The 16502-nt window shown below is 43.8% G+C and overlaps 1 protein-coding gene across 1 annotated transcript in view; it reads left to right on the top strand.

The window, feature by feature from the left end:
- The first annotated feature begins 875 nt into the window (after positions 1 to 875).
- The window catches only part of MCM9 (minichromosome maintenance 9 homologous recombination repair factor), a 47731-nt gene continuing 32104 nt past the window's right edge, over positions 876 to 16502 (top strand). The window contains exons 1-6 of the mRNA XM_030490029.1: positions 876 to 1387; positions 6170 to 6486; positions 8554 to 8635; positions 9567 to 9767; positions 12314 to 12439; positions 13694 to 13813. Coding sequence (XP_030345889.1) covers positions 1075 to 1387; positions 6170 to 6486; positions 8554 to 8635; positions 9567 to 9767; positions 12314 to 12439; positions 13694 to 13813 — 1159 coding nt within the window. The 5' untranslated portion in view covers positions 876 to 1074. The remainder of the gene's footprint in view (positions 1388 to 6169; positions 6487 to 8553; positions 8636 to 9566; positions 9768 to 12313; positions 12440 to 13693; positions 13814 to 16502) is intronic.

The raw sequence follows: 16502 nt of genomic DNA on the forward strand, positions 1-16502 counted from the left end.
GCTGCTCGGCGGGGAGCCGGGCCCGCCGCCCTCCACCTGCTCCCGGGAGTCCGGCCCTCCAGCAGCTGCGGCAGCCCCGCGGAAGGGGCCGCCAGGGCCGCCGAGGCACCGGAGGGAAGCGCCACGGCTACCCCACCGTGCCCGGGCCCGGCCCCGCGGGCAGGTGCTCCGCTGCCGCTCTCCCCTCCACTGCCCCGCTCGGGGACCGCCAAGCCCGGACGTGGAGCGGCGCGGAGGGGGGGGGGACGGAGCCGCTTCTCCTGCCGGGTGAGGGAGCTGCAGCGGCGGCGGGAGCCCGGCTGGAGGAGCGGCGGCTGCCCGCGTTGCAGGTACCGAGCGAGAGCGGGGAGCCCGCGGAGCGCTGCCCACCTCGGCGGGACGGGGACGGGAACCCAGTGCGGGCGCTGGGAGCGCAGCCGCGCCCCGCGCTGTGGGGAGGCGGCCGGGACACGCCTGGGCAGCGCTCTACAGCCGGGCGGGGCAGCGCAGGGCCGGCCCGGCCCCACCTCCCGCGCAGCGCGGGACCTTGCCGTTCAAACCTTGCCGTGCTGGCGGCGGCCTGGGCAGGAGCGGGAGGCCTGGCTCCGCGCTGCAGAGAGCCCCGCGCCTGCTACCGCCCGGGGCCGGGCGGGCTAAGCTGCCGCCTCCCCGGATCCGCCGCCGAGCGAGGGGGGTCTCCGGAAGGCTTCACTTTCTGGCCCGAGGGGAGGGGAGACCCCGGCACCCGCCCACCCCGCCGGGCGCGCCTGGGGAGCGCAGCGCCACCGCCGCAACTGACTGACTGACGGTAGGCGGGGCGGCGGGGCGGCGGGGGTGACTGACAGGCGCGGGGCGGAGCTGATTGGCTGGCCGGGCCAGGCCGGGGCGGGGCGGGTGGTTGGCGGGAGCCGTCTGCGGGCGGTGGCGGTGGCGTGTGGCGGCGCGCGGCCGGTCGGAGCGGGCGGCAGCGGCGGGTCGCGGCTCGCGGCTCGCGGCTCGCGCTGGGCTTTTCCCGAGTGAGAAAACCACGAGATTCCCATTCGGGGAGTGACGTCACCGGGAACACCGGGACCCGCCGTGTCTCGCAGGCGCAACATGGTGCTGGGCGCGGATCAGGTGAACCTCATCGGTCAGGTGTTCGAGTCCTACGTGCTGGAGCACCACAGGGACGACATCCTGGGCATCCTGAGGGAGGCTGACGGCGAGGCGCACTACCCCGTGGTCGTCGACGCCTTGACGCTCTTTGAGACCAACATGGAGATCGGGGAGTATTTCAACGCCTTCCCCAGCGAGGTGCTCCCGGTTTTCGACAGCGCGCTGCGCCGGGCGGCCCTGGCAGCGCTGCAGGACGCAGCCGCGGGCTCCTCGCAGCTCAGCCTGAAGCAGAACCTCCATGCCAGGGTGTCCGGTGAGTGGCCGCGGCTGCCGAATGTCTGTACTCCATAGTAAAGTATTGGGATGTTGTGGGAAGGAGCAAGTTTCATTCGAGGCCAGGCAGGACAGGGCTTTGAGCAGCCTCATCTAGTGGAAGGTGCCCCTGCCCATGGCAGGGGAGGTGGAACGGGGTGATCTTAAGGTCCCAACCCAACCCATTCTATGAATCGGTGATTCTATGGTTCTAATTCTTGTGGTTTGGTAGGGAACGGGTAGTATTTATAAAACAGAAAAGAACACATGCAAACACACGGAGCTGTGCAGACCAACCCGGGAAGAAGCTGTGGCTGTCTCTGGTGGTGTGTGTGCAATGGTTGGTGTTGGGTCAGGATTAGATCAAAGCCCATCCGTGGCAAAAAGACTCCCCAAACCAGCGGCTGGTCTCACATTATTTGTCTTCTAGCCAGAAGGTCTAAAGAAAAAGAAGTTGTAGTGAAAGATATGTAGTTCATTGATCTTCCTGCAGGTTGACTTCTTTACCGTGTCACTTGGTTCATGGTCCTTACTGGCTCCAGCCATCTCCCAGAAGAAACAAAGTCTAAATTCTGAGTTGTCTTGTAACAATTCCATCTGAAATTGTCAAATTTTATGCTTAACTAGTTGTTCTAAAATAACTTGTTATAAAACTGGGATGAACTGTTGGGAGGCATGATCTTTATTAGAGGATTTTGCCTTCTTTTTCGGTACAAGTCGATAAGCCATTATTCTTTATTATTAGGAAATCTTTAGTAGCTTTGAGGTATGGTAGGTGTGGGGTGCAGGTTCTGGCAGAATGTCTGTTTTGCCTGTTTTGAGGTACTGGTGGCAGCAGTGACCCTTCTGGTCACTTCTGGTTGAAGCAGTAGTCTGCAAAGCCAAGAGCTGGCAACTTGTGTTTACTTCCTTTGCCCTGTGTTGGAATGGTTTATGATCATTCGGCCTCTTGATAGCTTGAACTTGGATGAATCAGAGGTGTTAAATAGGCCTGTGTTTCATCCAAGTAAGTTTTATTTAAAATATTGCCACTAAAACACATACATCAGAAATTTAACTAGCCTGCATCTCTCATAGTGCTATCTTCTCCAGGTTTTTAGGGAAAGACTTGCTACCAATTCAGGTGTTAAGGAGCTTGTACAAAACTGCCGACTATGTGGTGTGCAAGGATGGCCTCTCTCTTGTACTAGAATTTGGAATGTTGGACATCTCCCTGTACCTACAAAAGTGGGAGTGAATTAAAACTTCCCCCTAGTGTTCTAGGATGCATTTTCAGCATTCAGAGCTTCAGCATGAAAACAGTATTATTTGTATTCAAAGTATGATTATTTTATAAGCTACCAGGAAGTATTAGAAGGGAGTACAGCAAGGGGAAGATGAGTAGTGGTGTCTCTAAGACATTCCTGCTCCTGTTATCAACCTGCTGCTGGAGCTGACCGTTCCTCCCAGAGTGATGTTTTGTCTGAATATTCTCTAATCCACGTCAGGCAAAATTAGCCATGTTTGATCAAATGTGCAAGTCTGACTGGTGACTGATGAAAGAAGTTAATCAGCAGACTCACAAATTACTCTATCACTAAGCTGGAGGGAAACTGATGAATAACAGAGGGTAGTTGTCCTTTTGTGGTCCCGCTGGATCAAAATAACATCAGTCCATGTAGTTTGGTTTATGTTCTGTACCACTGGAAGGCTGGCTGCTGAAGAAACGAAAGCAATAAGATGAATGATCTGTAGGCTTTTTTTCTGCCCAAATTTTCCCACACTACCTATTATCTTTTAAGTAGATGCTGGGTTCTGATTATGTTCAGGATTCTCGTCTTGGAGCGCCATTTCCCACTCCCACGTCCAACAGGAATGAGGAGAAGGTGATGCACTTTTCTCAGTGGGAGCAGCAGGCGACTACCTGGAGCGGGGCTGAGGGGATCTGCATTTCAGGCTTGGACTGAAGTGCAGAAAAGTGGTTTTGCTTTGCTAGGTATAAGAGTGGATTCTGAGCATGCTCATGCCAATATGGACAGGGCACCTAGGAGCTCGAGGAAAGATTTGGGGAGTCTGACTATGCAGCGATTAGTAATGGATGATTACCTCAGGTTTGCAGAAGAAGGTAAAAGATGAAGTTCTTTGCCTGAATTAGCATTGTAGGAATTTGACTGTGTAATTTCTCCTTTTGCCACAAATCTATTGAAGGATTTTTCCTTACTGTTAGCCTGGGCACTGCTGTGTCTGTTACTGTGACTGATGGTGAAGCTGCTTCTAATAGTCATTTGTTATTAGTGTGCGCTTGCAGCCCAGAAAGCCAACCGCATCCTGGGCTGCATCAAAAGAAGCGTGACCAGCAGGTCAAAGGAGGTGATCCTGCCCCTCTACTCTGCTCTTGTGAGACCCCACTTGGAGTACTGCGTACAGTTCTGGTGTCCTCAACATAAAAAGGACATGGAGCTGTTGGAGCGAGTCCAGAGGAGGGCCACGAGGATGATAAGAGGGCTGGAGCACCTCCCATATGAAGACAGGCTGAGAGAGTTGGGGCTGTTCAGCCTGGAGAAGAGAAGGCTGCGTGGAGACCTCATAGCAGCCTTCCTGTATCTGAAGGGGGTCTACAAGGATGCTGGGGAGGGACTCTTCCTTAGGGACTGTAGTGGTAGGACAAGGGGTAATGGGTTCAAACTTAAACAGAGGAAGTTTAGATTAGATATAAGGAAGAAGTTCTTTACAGTGAGGGTGGTGAAGCACTAGAATGGGTTGCCCAGGGAGGTTGTGGATGCTCCATCCCTGGCGGTGTTCAAGGCCAGGTTGGACAGAGCCTTGAACCACGTGGTTTAGGGCAAGGTGTCCCTGCCCATGGCAGGGGGGTTGGAACTAGATGATCTTAAGGTCCTTTCCAACCCTTACGATTCTATGATTCTATGATTCTATGATACAGCAAAGCTAATTCAAAGAGGCACATACTCAGCTGAGGAATTTGTCAAACAGTCTAACATGACCAGAATGAAGGCTCTTTGTTTCCCACCCGCACTCTGGTCTCTTCAGTAGTTGCAGAGATGATCATAACCTATGTCCTGACAACAGCGCTGCAGCTCTCTCTAGTGTGAGATGTGTTGTATTTTGCAAAGGTTGTTGAGCTGCATCAATACTGAGCTAGGAAAAAAAGATGCCAAAAATGGTTGGAAAAATAATGCATTTTGTCTTTTCCTTTTTCTATGTTTTTTTTTTTTTGGCTGAATGCAAACCTGTGGGAGGAAAAGAATTTTCAGCAGGTTTGGTAAAAATATGTAAACAGCTTTGTTTAAGTCAACCAGAAAAATTTGTTTGCAGTTCTACATAATACTTTATTTCTTTTCCAGAGTATTTAATTCCTTTCTACTTTTCTGTTTTCTTTTTTTACTTTAGTCTTTTACCTTTCAAAATTAGCTTAATATTTTACAATATTTTTTTAAACAAAAGCAAAAGGTCAAACACTTCACTTAAAAGCATCAAAACAGAATGTTTCAGCATGCTGATATCGTATAGAATAGAATCGTATAGAAATAGAATCACAGAATGGTTAGGGTTGGAAAGGACCTTAAGATCATCTAGTTCCAAAACCCCTGCCATGGGCAGGGACACCTCACACTAAACCATGTGGCCCAAGGCTCTGTCCAACCTGGCCTTGAACACCGCCAGGGATGGAGCATCCACAGCTTCCTTGGGCAACCTGCTCCAGCTCTTCACCACCCTTATAAAGCATTTGGTTTTTGAAAACACTGAAATAATTACATGTTGTCCTTTTTTTAGCAGCCACGACTACTGAGAAGATTTGACTTCAATGGACAAATAGCTTTGGCCTCCTTAGAAACATTATTTTGGAAGTAAAGCTAAGAAATCATTTTAAGGGCAGGCAATATCTTTTTAAGTTGATAATCTTTAGTATCCTGTAGCTCATATGCTAACTTCTGAAGAGGCAATATTTTGACGCTGTCCTCAGGTGTGCATTTCAGAGACCATTTATTTTCATAAAGACTTTGGAGGCTGTTGAGGTGGATGAACCTTCCTGAGGATTCTAGTCACTGTGGTGGCCACACGGGTGAATGCTGGAGCGGGATGGGTACACCACAGAGCTGACTGCTGGGGTGGAATTAAAGGAGAGCAAGTGGAAAGTGTTCTGTCACTGTTCATTTGATCGTACAAGTGAATTTGCTTTCATTGCATTCATAACCTCTTTATATTCTTTCTGTGCCATCTTCCTTGTGCTTGAGGTTTACTGGTGTGCAAGGTCCCTTCCAACCCAAACCATTCTATGATTTAAGGTCAGATGCTCACAGACTAAGAATTTTAAATTTGCTTAGACTTGAGAATTCACACAAGATCAAGACTTAAACTTGTGTAACTGTGGAAATAACATGGAACCACAAGTAAGTAGCATAACTAAAATGTTGCAATTCAGATAAACCAGTTTCAGAATAAATGGCATTTGTCTAAATATCATAAAAATTAATATATCTGAGAACATCAGGACCTCTTTCCATGAATGGAAACTGTTCATGACTATTCAGCCCTTGGCAAGAGTAGGAGAGTAAAATGGCAACGTTTTCTGTTAGTGCTCAGTGCCTGATGATTTTCACTAACTGAGGCCAGTGAATCAGATTTATGATACAACAGATGAATTGTTGAATCACATTTATGAAGCAGTAATAACAATGTCTACTCTTAATATGCCTGGCATTTCTTCTAGTCTTTCTGTTTAACTGCATTGTAACTCCATGTTTGATAAGCATAGCCTTATGCTGCACTTATTTTTATCTAACAGGTTTGCCTGTTTGCCCAGAGCTGACTCGAGAGCACATTCCTAAAGCCAGGGATGTGGGTCACTTTTTGTCTGTTACTGGGACTGTCATACGGACCAGTTTGGTGAAAGTTTTGGAGTTTGAACGGAGTTATATCTGCAATAAGTGCAAGCACGTGTTTGCCGTCAAGGCTGACTTTGAGCAGTACTACGCATTCTGTCGTCCATCAGCCTGTCTTAATGAGGAAGGCTGCAACTCAACCAAGTTCACTTGTCTCTCCGGAACAACCTCTTCTCCTACTTGCTGCAGAGACTATCAAGAAATCAAAATTCAGGAACAGGTGAAAAAAAAAAAGGGGGAAAAAAGAGGAGGGTGTTAAGTTATAGGTGTGCCAAGTACAAAGAGAATTAACTGAGGAAGGCGTTTGAGGGCTTAATTTCCTGCTGGAATAAGGTAACTCACTATTTTAGTGATAGTGTTGATGCTTACATCAGAATTAAGTTTATCCCATTTCCATTGGTAAGTTTTGCATGCTAAGATAAGTGTTACAGATTCTGTTATTGTTTAAAACAAATGCCCAAGACAACTGAGAGAAGCCAGACAGCCTGCTGCTCAGAGATCTCCAGCCAGAGAGTTAAAAAATCAGGCACATGTTAACTAGACTTGCACTATTAGGTAACTCCATTCAATACTGTATGAAACACCCAGGGTCAGTGCCTAGATGAAATTCCCATGTCGAATCCTTAGAACACCAAGTATGCATTGTTTCTCTAAGCGTTTATAGTATGTGATGCTGATGTTCAACACTGCTTCTAAGGACTAAAGCTAGCCCAGTGGTAGCCAAGGCCAGCTGTGGTGCCATATGGTCAATACATGGTGTCTGCAAATGTCTGTTCCCTTCAGCCAACATTAAGTTCAGCAATTACTGAATATGTGAACCTTACAGAATTTGCATTCGTTTTTCTGAAAGTAGCCGTGGGCGAAAATACAACTAAGCTGGAGGAGTAAGAAACAATTGGGCCTTTTTTTACAGTAGCATATAAGTAAGATAAAACTGGCACAGGAAAATCTACACTATATGAATATTGAGACTAAGTAGGGTATTATTGCAGGAAATGTTTCTGGGTTTAATGTGTTCAGTGTCTTTTTCATAAACCTTTTCTAAGATATCTTCAGTTGTTTCAGGGTTTTAATTTTATAAATTAAGAGGATAGTGGTGCCAATCTACATGCAATGTATGTATGAAACCAGAAATGTATGAAATTAGAAATGAAGCTCTTAAAAGTTCAGAATAGCAAAAAATAAGGGAATAAAACTCTTTCTAGGAAACAAGCCCCATGTTACATGTTCATTTAGTGATTTTTTCTGACATACGGTTTCTAGAATATCTCTTTTTTGGTTTACCGTGTGACACACAGATCTCTATGATGGGAAGGATTTTCAGCAGCATGGGCTTATTAAGCACAGTAAAGTTAAACCAGGAATGAATTTCACTTGTGCCTCCTACTGAGCTCTGCAGGTAACTGTGTATATGCCACCAGGACTGACAGTGATGTGAACTGCCTGTGGCCATTTAGATAAGACACAAGGGGGAATTAACCTTCCTAGGCACTAGGGAGTGAATAAATCTAGAGTTCTAGCATGTATGACCTGTGCTGCAGCATGAAAAGGTACTTCTTATTGTTGTAATTGTGCAGTGGATATTCTAAAAACTATTGCAGGCTTTAAGCGTAAATGGGAAGATTGGTAGCTGGAAATAGACAGCGACAAGACTGTACAGATTTTGCCCTGGAGAGAAGAAAGAGAATTACAGGACTTACTGGCACATTTGTCAATATACATTTTTCTGGTTGTGTGTAATTTTCCTCTCCTGTTGATTTAATCCTTGACACCCAGGTGTAAACTTACATCTCAACCTGTCAAATTATGGGTAAGCACCAGAAAAATATAGAGAATAATCTTTCAGTAAATCCTTCAGTGAAGGGTTATCTAACCCGTGGACATGCTTCAGCACCCAAAGTAAATTTTGCATATTGAACAGGTACCTAAAAATAGCTCAAATTATTAAAAAAAAAAAAAAAAGAAAAGAAAAAAAGCTCTTTCAAATGCCTTTGTTTAGTGAGCTTTCTTCAGCAAGATACTGAAACCACACAGCATCTCCCAGGTTTAAGCACCTTCAGCTAATTTAATACTCAATCCTGTTTTCATTAACATGAGCATTAAATGTCCGTCAGTAAGTTCATGGCAGCAGTGGCATGTACACTGTGCATACTGTGTAAGTTTTATGAGGAAAAACAAGGCTTGACCTCAGTTCCAGGAAAGGAATGTAGGTCCTGAAGCCAGGGCAGCTATAAATGGCTTTTGAAAGGTGCTGTTCTTAAGAAGCGCTTTTCCTTCTGTCTCCTAGGTTCAAAGACTGTCTGTTGGAAGCATCCCTCGTTGCATGGTGGTTGTTCTAGAAGATGACCTCGTGGACAGTTGCAAGTCTGGTGAGGACACAGCATATATCACATATGTTTGTGCCATAAGCATTTTTATTTTTCCATTGGAGATGGATCTTTGCCAAGCAGGCTGTCAGCGCTCAGGGCTTCTTGAATGAGCTGTGTTCATCTCTCACATTGCTGTTTCAGCTTGGATGTCAGCATGGCAGTTGTATAGTACTGCAGAAAGTGTCATACATCCCAGGGTTACATCTTGACTGTTTGACAGATCAGTTTCAATAAGTAATGTGTTGTGACATACAGAAAGTATATTAAATCTTGTTAGAGTGGGAACACCAAACCTCTTGAGGAGATTGGTCCACATCATCACGCAGCATGTGGTGCGCCTCTGTAGGCTGGAGAGCTAGGTAACCTGACCTCCTGTCTAAGGAGTGCTGCAGGTGGAGAAAGCTGCTTGGCATTCAGAAAGGAAGCTAATTGGCAGGAGGATGTATGAAGAAGTGACAAAAACCTCTCAGATAGGCACATCCCCACGAGAAATTAACTTCTGGTTGTACTTTCTCAGAAGAACACTGTGGCCAGAATGTTAATGAGTGATTCTGGAATTCATCACAAAGTTACCAAAAGTCAAATAAGTTTTGATTAAAATTTTTTTATAGTAAATCTAATTGAAAGAATTGCTTCTACACTTACCATGGGTTCCTCTTTTCTAAAAAAGGAAAAGAGCAGAGCTATACCTTTAAGTATTCACCTCCCTTAAACAGAAGTAGAAAGACATAGCAACTTCCTACCATAGGCACAAGCAAGCTATGTCTGATGTTTTATACTTGCAGTAACTGCAGGTTTGCTTTTTCTTGATTTTTTTTAACCTTATTAACTATAAGAAGAGGATCTCAATTGCATTGTTGGGCATTACAGCTGATACATCTGTATACCTCAAGTCAGGTGTTAGTTTACTGATTTCTGTTGCTACTTCCAGGAGATGACATCACAGTGTATGGAGTGGTAATGCAGAGGTGGAAACCTTTCCACGAGGGTGCACGCTGTGACTTGGAGCTTGTTTTGAAAGCCAACTATGTTAAAGTAAACAACGAGCAGCTGGCAGGGGTTGTAATCGATGAAGAAATCCGCAAGGAATTTGAAGACTTCTGGGAAAGGCACAGGAATGATCCCTTAGCAGGTTAGTAGTTGAAAGCTTTTAAGTAGGACACATGATCATATAGAGATGAAATCAGGAGTGAAAATAGAGTAACTAAACTCATTTTCCCCCCATTATCCTATCCCACCACTCATTCATCCAGTAATATATTTTTTCCAGTATGGGAATATGAAATTCTTTCTTTAATATTACTGGGGAAAAAGTACCAAACACACTGCATTGATCTTCCATCTTTTGAGGCTTCTAGAGTCAGGTGTTTATTAACAAGAAATTTATTTTATTATTAAGAAGAAATGAGAAATATTTATTAATAAGAAATGAGAAATAATATATTGATCAGAGAAAAAAAGGAAAGCATTTTTTAACCAAGAAAGAAGCAGCATGCCTTTTAGAAGAAATAGTGGGGACCAGATCTGCTTTTAGTCAGCATAGCTGTTGACTCTGGGGCAAGAGATCTGACTCACTGTCTCTGCATCCCAAATTAAGCTGTGAATCTGCACCAGAGAGCTTAGCACATCTCATCTTCAACCTAACTCTTGGGTGCCTGAACCTTTGACTTAGGTACTGCAGAGCCTCCTATCGAATTTAGAGAGAGTCTCCCAATTCACAGTGGCTTCCAGAACAGCCAGAGTGTTTAGTGTGCCGGCTCCTAAACTTACCGTGGTCTGCAGCCAAACACCCAGGAATTAGTAGGAATTGTGCCTGGAACTCTGTCCCTCTCCATAATCTGTGTGTCTTCTGAGCTGCGTGGAAGTTCAATGGGCTCTAGGATTTCTGCCACTAACCTGCCTCAGGCTAACACTGTCTTTTAAAACCCTGAAAAGGGCTTAGTCTTTCTTCTTAAAAGACAAAAAGGAGGAAAAGTAAGTGGGAATGTTCCCCATGCCAGCTTAAAAATTAGAAATTGGAGATCTTGTCAATGACAAAGATTGTTCAGAAAGGCATTTCCTGGAAATGCAGTTTAATTTCCTGGAAAGCAATTTAATTGCCAGCCTCCTGCTGTTTGGAACAAGAACATTTCTTCTTCCTGCTGTTTGGAACGAGAACATTTCTTATCACCCTGGTTAGAACTGCTCAGAAGGTAATTCAGGATCCTCTTTGAAGGTCCTATTTAATCTTCCGTTCTCAGGACACTTTTTGGAAGCTTGCAGGGAGCAATGTGGTTTTAGGCAATATTACCCATTCAGAATAAATAAATTAATATGAAGTGGCTACCAGAAAATTGAGGTGGAAATTGGAAAGACTCTGACTGCCCAAGATGTCTGTTTCAGGCCGTTTGTCTGAATTTATATTGAAACTGAGGGAGAGATCAGATTTGACTAAGGAGTCTATTTCACAACAGGATGTGTGTATATTTGCTGTTTTTCAAGAGATAATGGTACCTACTACTGCATTATGTGTCAATCAGTTCATGATGCTGTGTATTCGATGTCCTGAAGAAGACTCCTATGGCAGGCCTCTGAAAGAACCTATGCAGGTGACTGTTTTTTCTGCATACTATCTAGGAAGAAGCAGATGAGCTGCTCAGCAATGACAAGGCAAATGAATCGGAAGTAAAACAGAGGCAACTGTGGAATTAAATCTCGAGTTATCCTGTGGCTGACCAAAGTTTTTTAAATCTCATTTTTGGACAAAGAAAGATGTTAGTTCCTTCAGAAGATCTCCACAATAAACGCATATGCCTCAAGTCATCTATTAGGTGCCTACATATTTTGCCAGTGCCATGTACTTGCATCTAAATTTAAAACATGAAGTAAACAACTCAAAAGTGGTCACTCTGTTTTATTCCCTAGCAATGAGAGTAATGTATGGCATTAAACCTGTGATCCCTTAATGTGCTGTTAGTGTCAAAATCTCCAAGGGCAGAACTAATTCTGTCACAGACCTTCCAACCCTACATCATTATGGTAGCAGATTGAAATATTGTGTGGCTGGGAAGAGACTGTAGTAGGGTGGGAAAAAGGGACATTTGATACAGGAGAGTCAAAGGAGAAGGAGATTCAAGATGACCATGAGAAAATGAGCCATGCTATGGGTACACAGGTTTAGCTCAAAGCTCTTCAAGTGTTAGAAGGTTTCTTAGTTTTCTTAAATGTATCACACAGCTGTATTCAAGGAGATATTTTTAAGTCTAGAAACTTTTACATTTTATTCTTTATAGCCCCTACGCTTGATCTGTGAAACAACAGAATTTGCATGACGGCATTTTGTTAGTACCTTTTCTCGTGATATTTAGACCGTACATTCCTTAAATTGTGATAGGATTGGCTTTGGTGCTTGTGACTGGGGAAGACTTGGCTCCGATAAAATGAAGGAAGTTTGGATCAAACAACTGCTTTGGGTCCCATTCACCAAAAAAAAAAAAATAAATAAAATCTCCCCCCTTCCCTGTTGCTCTTGTTCAGGAAGCAGGAAGCAGACCCAAATTATTTCTGAGCATACAGTACATAGGGCTGTGGACATAGGACAGTTATTTGTCAGTGCACGGAGGATTTCAAGTGTACACAGGAGAAACTGAGTTTTACTGTTAGGGCAGTGCTGAGTGCCATTTTTTGTTTCTGTTCTAGGGAGGAATGACATTTTGGCTAGCTTATGTCCTCAAGTCTTTGGATTGTACCTGGTGAAGTTGGCTGTAGCCATGGTGCTTGCTGGTGGTGTGCAGAGGACTGATGCTACTGGAACTCGAATCAGAGGTTAGTATTGTTTCCAATAGTATCATATCCTTTCTAACAGTTGTTTCCATCGCTGTCTTCACCCGCATGCCTCTCCCCTCCAAAATCAAACCAGTGGGGTTTGGAGCATGATCATCCCATTTACTTGAGTGAGAGCAATTTTTGATTAATGCTGAGTATTCCTCCAGAATCTCAGAGAAATCAAGTGGGTGTCTAGACTTCCTCTTTTTATTTTAATTTTTCCCAAGTAAAAGCAGGCATTCAGGATTCCATTAAGCAGAATATTAGAGGCAGTTGTTTTAGATAAAACATAAACTCACTTTTTATTGTATAAGTAACGTTTTGAAATGATTTCTAGTAGAATATTCCCAGCAGTATTTGGCACCAACGGATAGAATATTAATGTTTCCTTAATGTGGATCACGATAGTATATTGAAAGGAAAAATTAAAGGATTCGTTTGACTTCCTAATGCCAGACTTTTCCATCTGCGATTGTCAGCACATCTCAGTTCCGTTACTCTAAGTTATCTGCCTGCTGATTCTCCTTCTGTTGTTATTAGATGGCAAATATGCCCTGTGCCAGGTGATACGCAGGTTGTAATCTATGTAGGTCATAATAATTCTAAAATAGTATGTCAGTATATACAAATACAGGATTTTCTGAATGCTCCAGCAGCTAAATAAAGTTACAGACTTTATATTTGAAGTTGTATTAATATTTTGTAGAAGACAGTGAAATAATTTTAAAGCACTTCAGTGAGATCGTTGTAGCCAAATTACTCACTTCTGTAATTTCATTGTTTTGAAATTACTGAGTTGTGTAAGCGTTGGCAGCGTAACAGAATTTGTGAAGAAAAACAACCTGCTGGCTTTATTAGTCCTTTTTGCAATAGTTCAAGTATCTGAATAGTGGATAGTGATAACTAAAACCTGGTATCCTTTTGTTTCATGTTCAAGAGTGAGTTGAGTCTGAGAAATGTGTACTCTAACATGTAAGAACTGACATTACAGAAGTATATCAAATTCCCGCTACTACTTTTAAAATATTTCATTGTAAATATTTGGTTTGGATGCAGCAAAATGACTACTTCCTTTTTATTAAACAATATATTTATCACCCCCAATAAATAGTGCAGTCTTAAACAGGATTACATATTGTAATGTAGATGTAGTGCTAAATGTTAGGTGCACAATGAAAAGCATTATTTAATTCTGAGCATTTTGTGCATATCTTATATAAACTGTCTGCTCCCGCATCAACATTTTCCCCCAAGGTGAATCGCATCTTTTGTTGGTTGGAGATCCAGGTACGGGGAAATCTCAGTTTCTCAAGTACGCAGTAAAGATCACGCCACGCTCTGTGCTTACCGCAGGAATTGGATCTACAAGCGCAGGTATGTGCTGCTTCAGCTGGAACGTTTTCTTCTCTCGAGTATGTTTATATAGAGGTCTTCTAAATATATGAACACGTGTGCTCAGGTTGTACGAGCACAGCTAAAGCAACAAATTGGTGTGGAGGCATATGAAGCCTGACATGATTCTATGCAGAAGGGCAGTCCTGCCCCTGCTTCTGTATCAGTAGAGCAGCGTGATGAGCTTCTAACAGGGAACCTTACAAGCCTCATCCAGAGGCACCTCACACTGCTTTGCTAGCAGAGGATCATCTGGACCTGTATTTTTAGTGTTCTTCCCAGTTATGACAAATATGACATCTTTCCAGAGCTCATACTGTGATGGGCTAGCATCATTTGGTTTCTCCTGAACAGATACCTTCCTTTTTTCTGTTCTTTCATATGTTCTGGCCAGGTGCCAGTTTGATTTCTGCTGGCTTTCTGGAAATTCACTCCCCATGCTGAGGAATTATTTCTGACTTATAAAGGTGGTTTTGAGATGGTTTCAGAGAGCAAGCTTTCTGTTTGTTTGTTTGTTTGTTTGTTTAATGTAGGTATGTCCCAGCTGGCTCTGAATACCAGGTATCTTTACGAACTCTTCTGGGGACGATGTGCAGGGTCAGATTACCTCTGCAAATACTTTATTTGGGCAAATGACTATATTACTAGTACATTCAAAATCACAAAATAATTAGGGACAAACCCCAGTGTCTCAGCTAGCATGTGTACCTTGAATGTTTCTCACATAGTGAGTGCTGCTTTTCATTTTATGTCTGGGAAGCAGCATTATTTGTACACGGGAACAGCAGAGGATAAATCCTTCCCAGTTGTAGCTCTGTGTACATATGTGTAACTGGGTCTTTTGTAGCTGCAGAAGTGGAACGTGATGTTGAACATACACTCTTATGTGCAGGGAACTTGTTACAAAGCAAGTTTGGTTTTCCATTCAAACTGTTGACAAATAGGTCTGGAGGGAAGCCAGAGAGAACATTGTGGCTCAACACAACCTTTTTGTTCTGTGCAGGAACTGAGAACAAGCTGGATAATTTAAGTTTTGCTAAGGGACTGACAGTGACCTGGAGAGAAATTTTGCCATGCGTTTCAATGTGACTTTGCCCACTTTTGTCAGGGAGTAGTACTCCTACAGGGAGTAGTAATCTGCCTGTGTCAGCTGCTCTGGGCCTCTGATGTTGCTGTTGCCTTCTTCACTTCATCTCCCTCGTGTGCTTCATTTTCCACGTGATCTGGTTTCCAGCTCAGCCATGATACCTATGTTCAAAAGACATTTCTCTGAAAACCACTACTGCAGTTTACAAGCTTACCATGGTATGTGTGCCACACAATTAGCTGTAATGATGTATGGAGATGGAGTTTCATCTTGTGAAGGATTGCCTTGGGTCTTCAGATTGTCTACATTTCACTTAAATATTCCTTGCATTTTAAAAGGCCTTTTGCTTTCCTTCCTCCTCCCTTCCCTCCAGATCTGACAGCAGGCACATCAAATTTCCACCTTAAAATTCTTTAAGACCCTTGTCACAAGTGAAACTTGAGCCTAGCAAGAAATCTTATTAACCCTAGTTTAATTTCAGGGAGTCTTTCCATGGCTATAGAACTGCTCGACTAAAGCATGAATTTCTAGCCCAGGAGTTTTGATGTAGTTTGAATTATTTCCTTTGCCTTCTTCCCTCTGCAAGGAGTGTCTTATGAATATATACCTAACATTGATTTTGTCAACTTGCTCTTGTGCAAAAGTTCTAAGTGATGAATTTAGAGAACTATTAAATTGCTTTTCTTTCCTTGTCATAACTGTACACTTGAAATTACCTGTTTCTGCTTTCTCATGAGAGGAGAGTCCTAATGCACATTTTTCCCTCCACTGTACAAAGACTATATCTGTAAGTTTCACATTCAACTAGTTCCTTACTTTGTATAGAAGCAGTCTGCATTGCAGTATAATTGCTGGCTCTGGGATTACAGTCCACATAGGACCAAAGGCACACCTGAGATTTGATAGGCCCTGGAGTAGTGCTAAAAGCTGTCTTACATCTGGATTCCTCTTTCAGAGAAAACTGGTAAGATTTTGTGCATTAACAAGTCTTGTACCCTTTACCCATCCAGTACTGGATTAGGACATGAGTTATCTATCAATCAACCATAGAATTACAATTCCACTTCCAAAACTGTCTGTCATGTCAGTTTTCCCTGGTTTTCTGTAAAAGTGTTATTTGTACCAGGGCGGCGTACCAGGCCATTAGCATTCTCCCTGTGCCAAAATCCCCTTTCTTTCCTGCTCTGCCTTAGGTATCATGTGCTTTGAGATCCACTGTGATCCTTTGGGGCCCTGTGGTGCCATGTGCCCGCTGCAGCCCGTGACCCCAGTTTCAGACCTAACTGGAATTGCCTTCCAGAATTCCAGAAAAAAGCGACCTAACTCTGCAGCTTGGTCTGCTGTTGGGCCTCTGCTCTTTCCACCCGGCTCCTGCCTGCCCCAGGGCTTTGTAAACACAGTCTGTGCCTCATCAGATGTGTTTTGCCTGATTCAGAAAGTATGACCCAGGCTTTCTTGTTCTTTGTATGCAAGACCTTCATCTTTCTTACCTCACCAAAAGGTTCAAGTTGTCTGCTTGCTGCAAACAGCCCTTACAAAGGACCAAGAATCTATTGCCTGGCTTACCTCCTCTCTCTGGATAGC

The sequence above is a fragment of the Strigops habroptila genome, chromosome 6 (genome assembly GCF_004027225.2).
Source record: "Strigops habroptila isolate Jane chromosome 6, bStrHab1.2.pri, whole genome shotgun sequence".
Lineage (NCBI taxonomy): Eukaryota > Metazoa > Chordata > Aves > Psittaciformes > Psittacidae > Strigops > Strigops habroptila.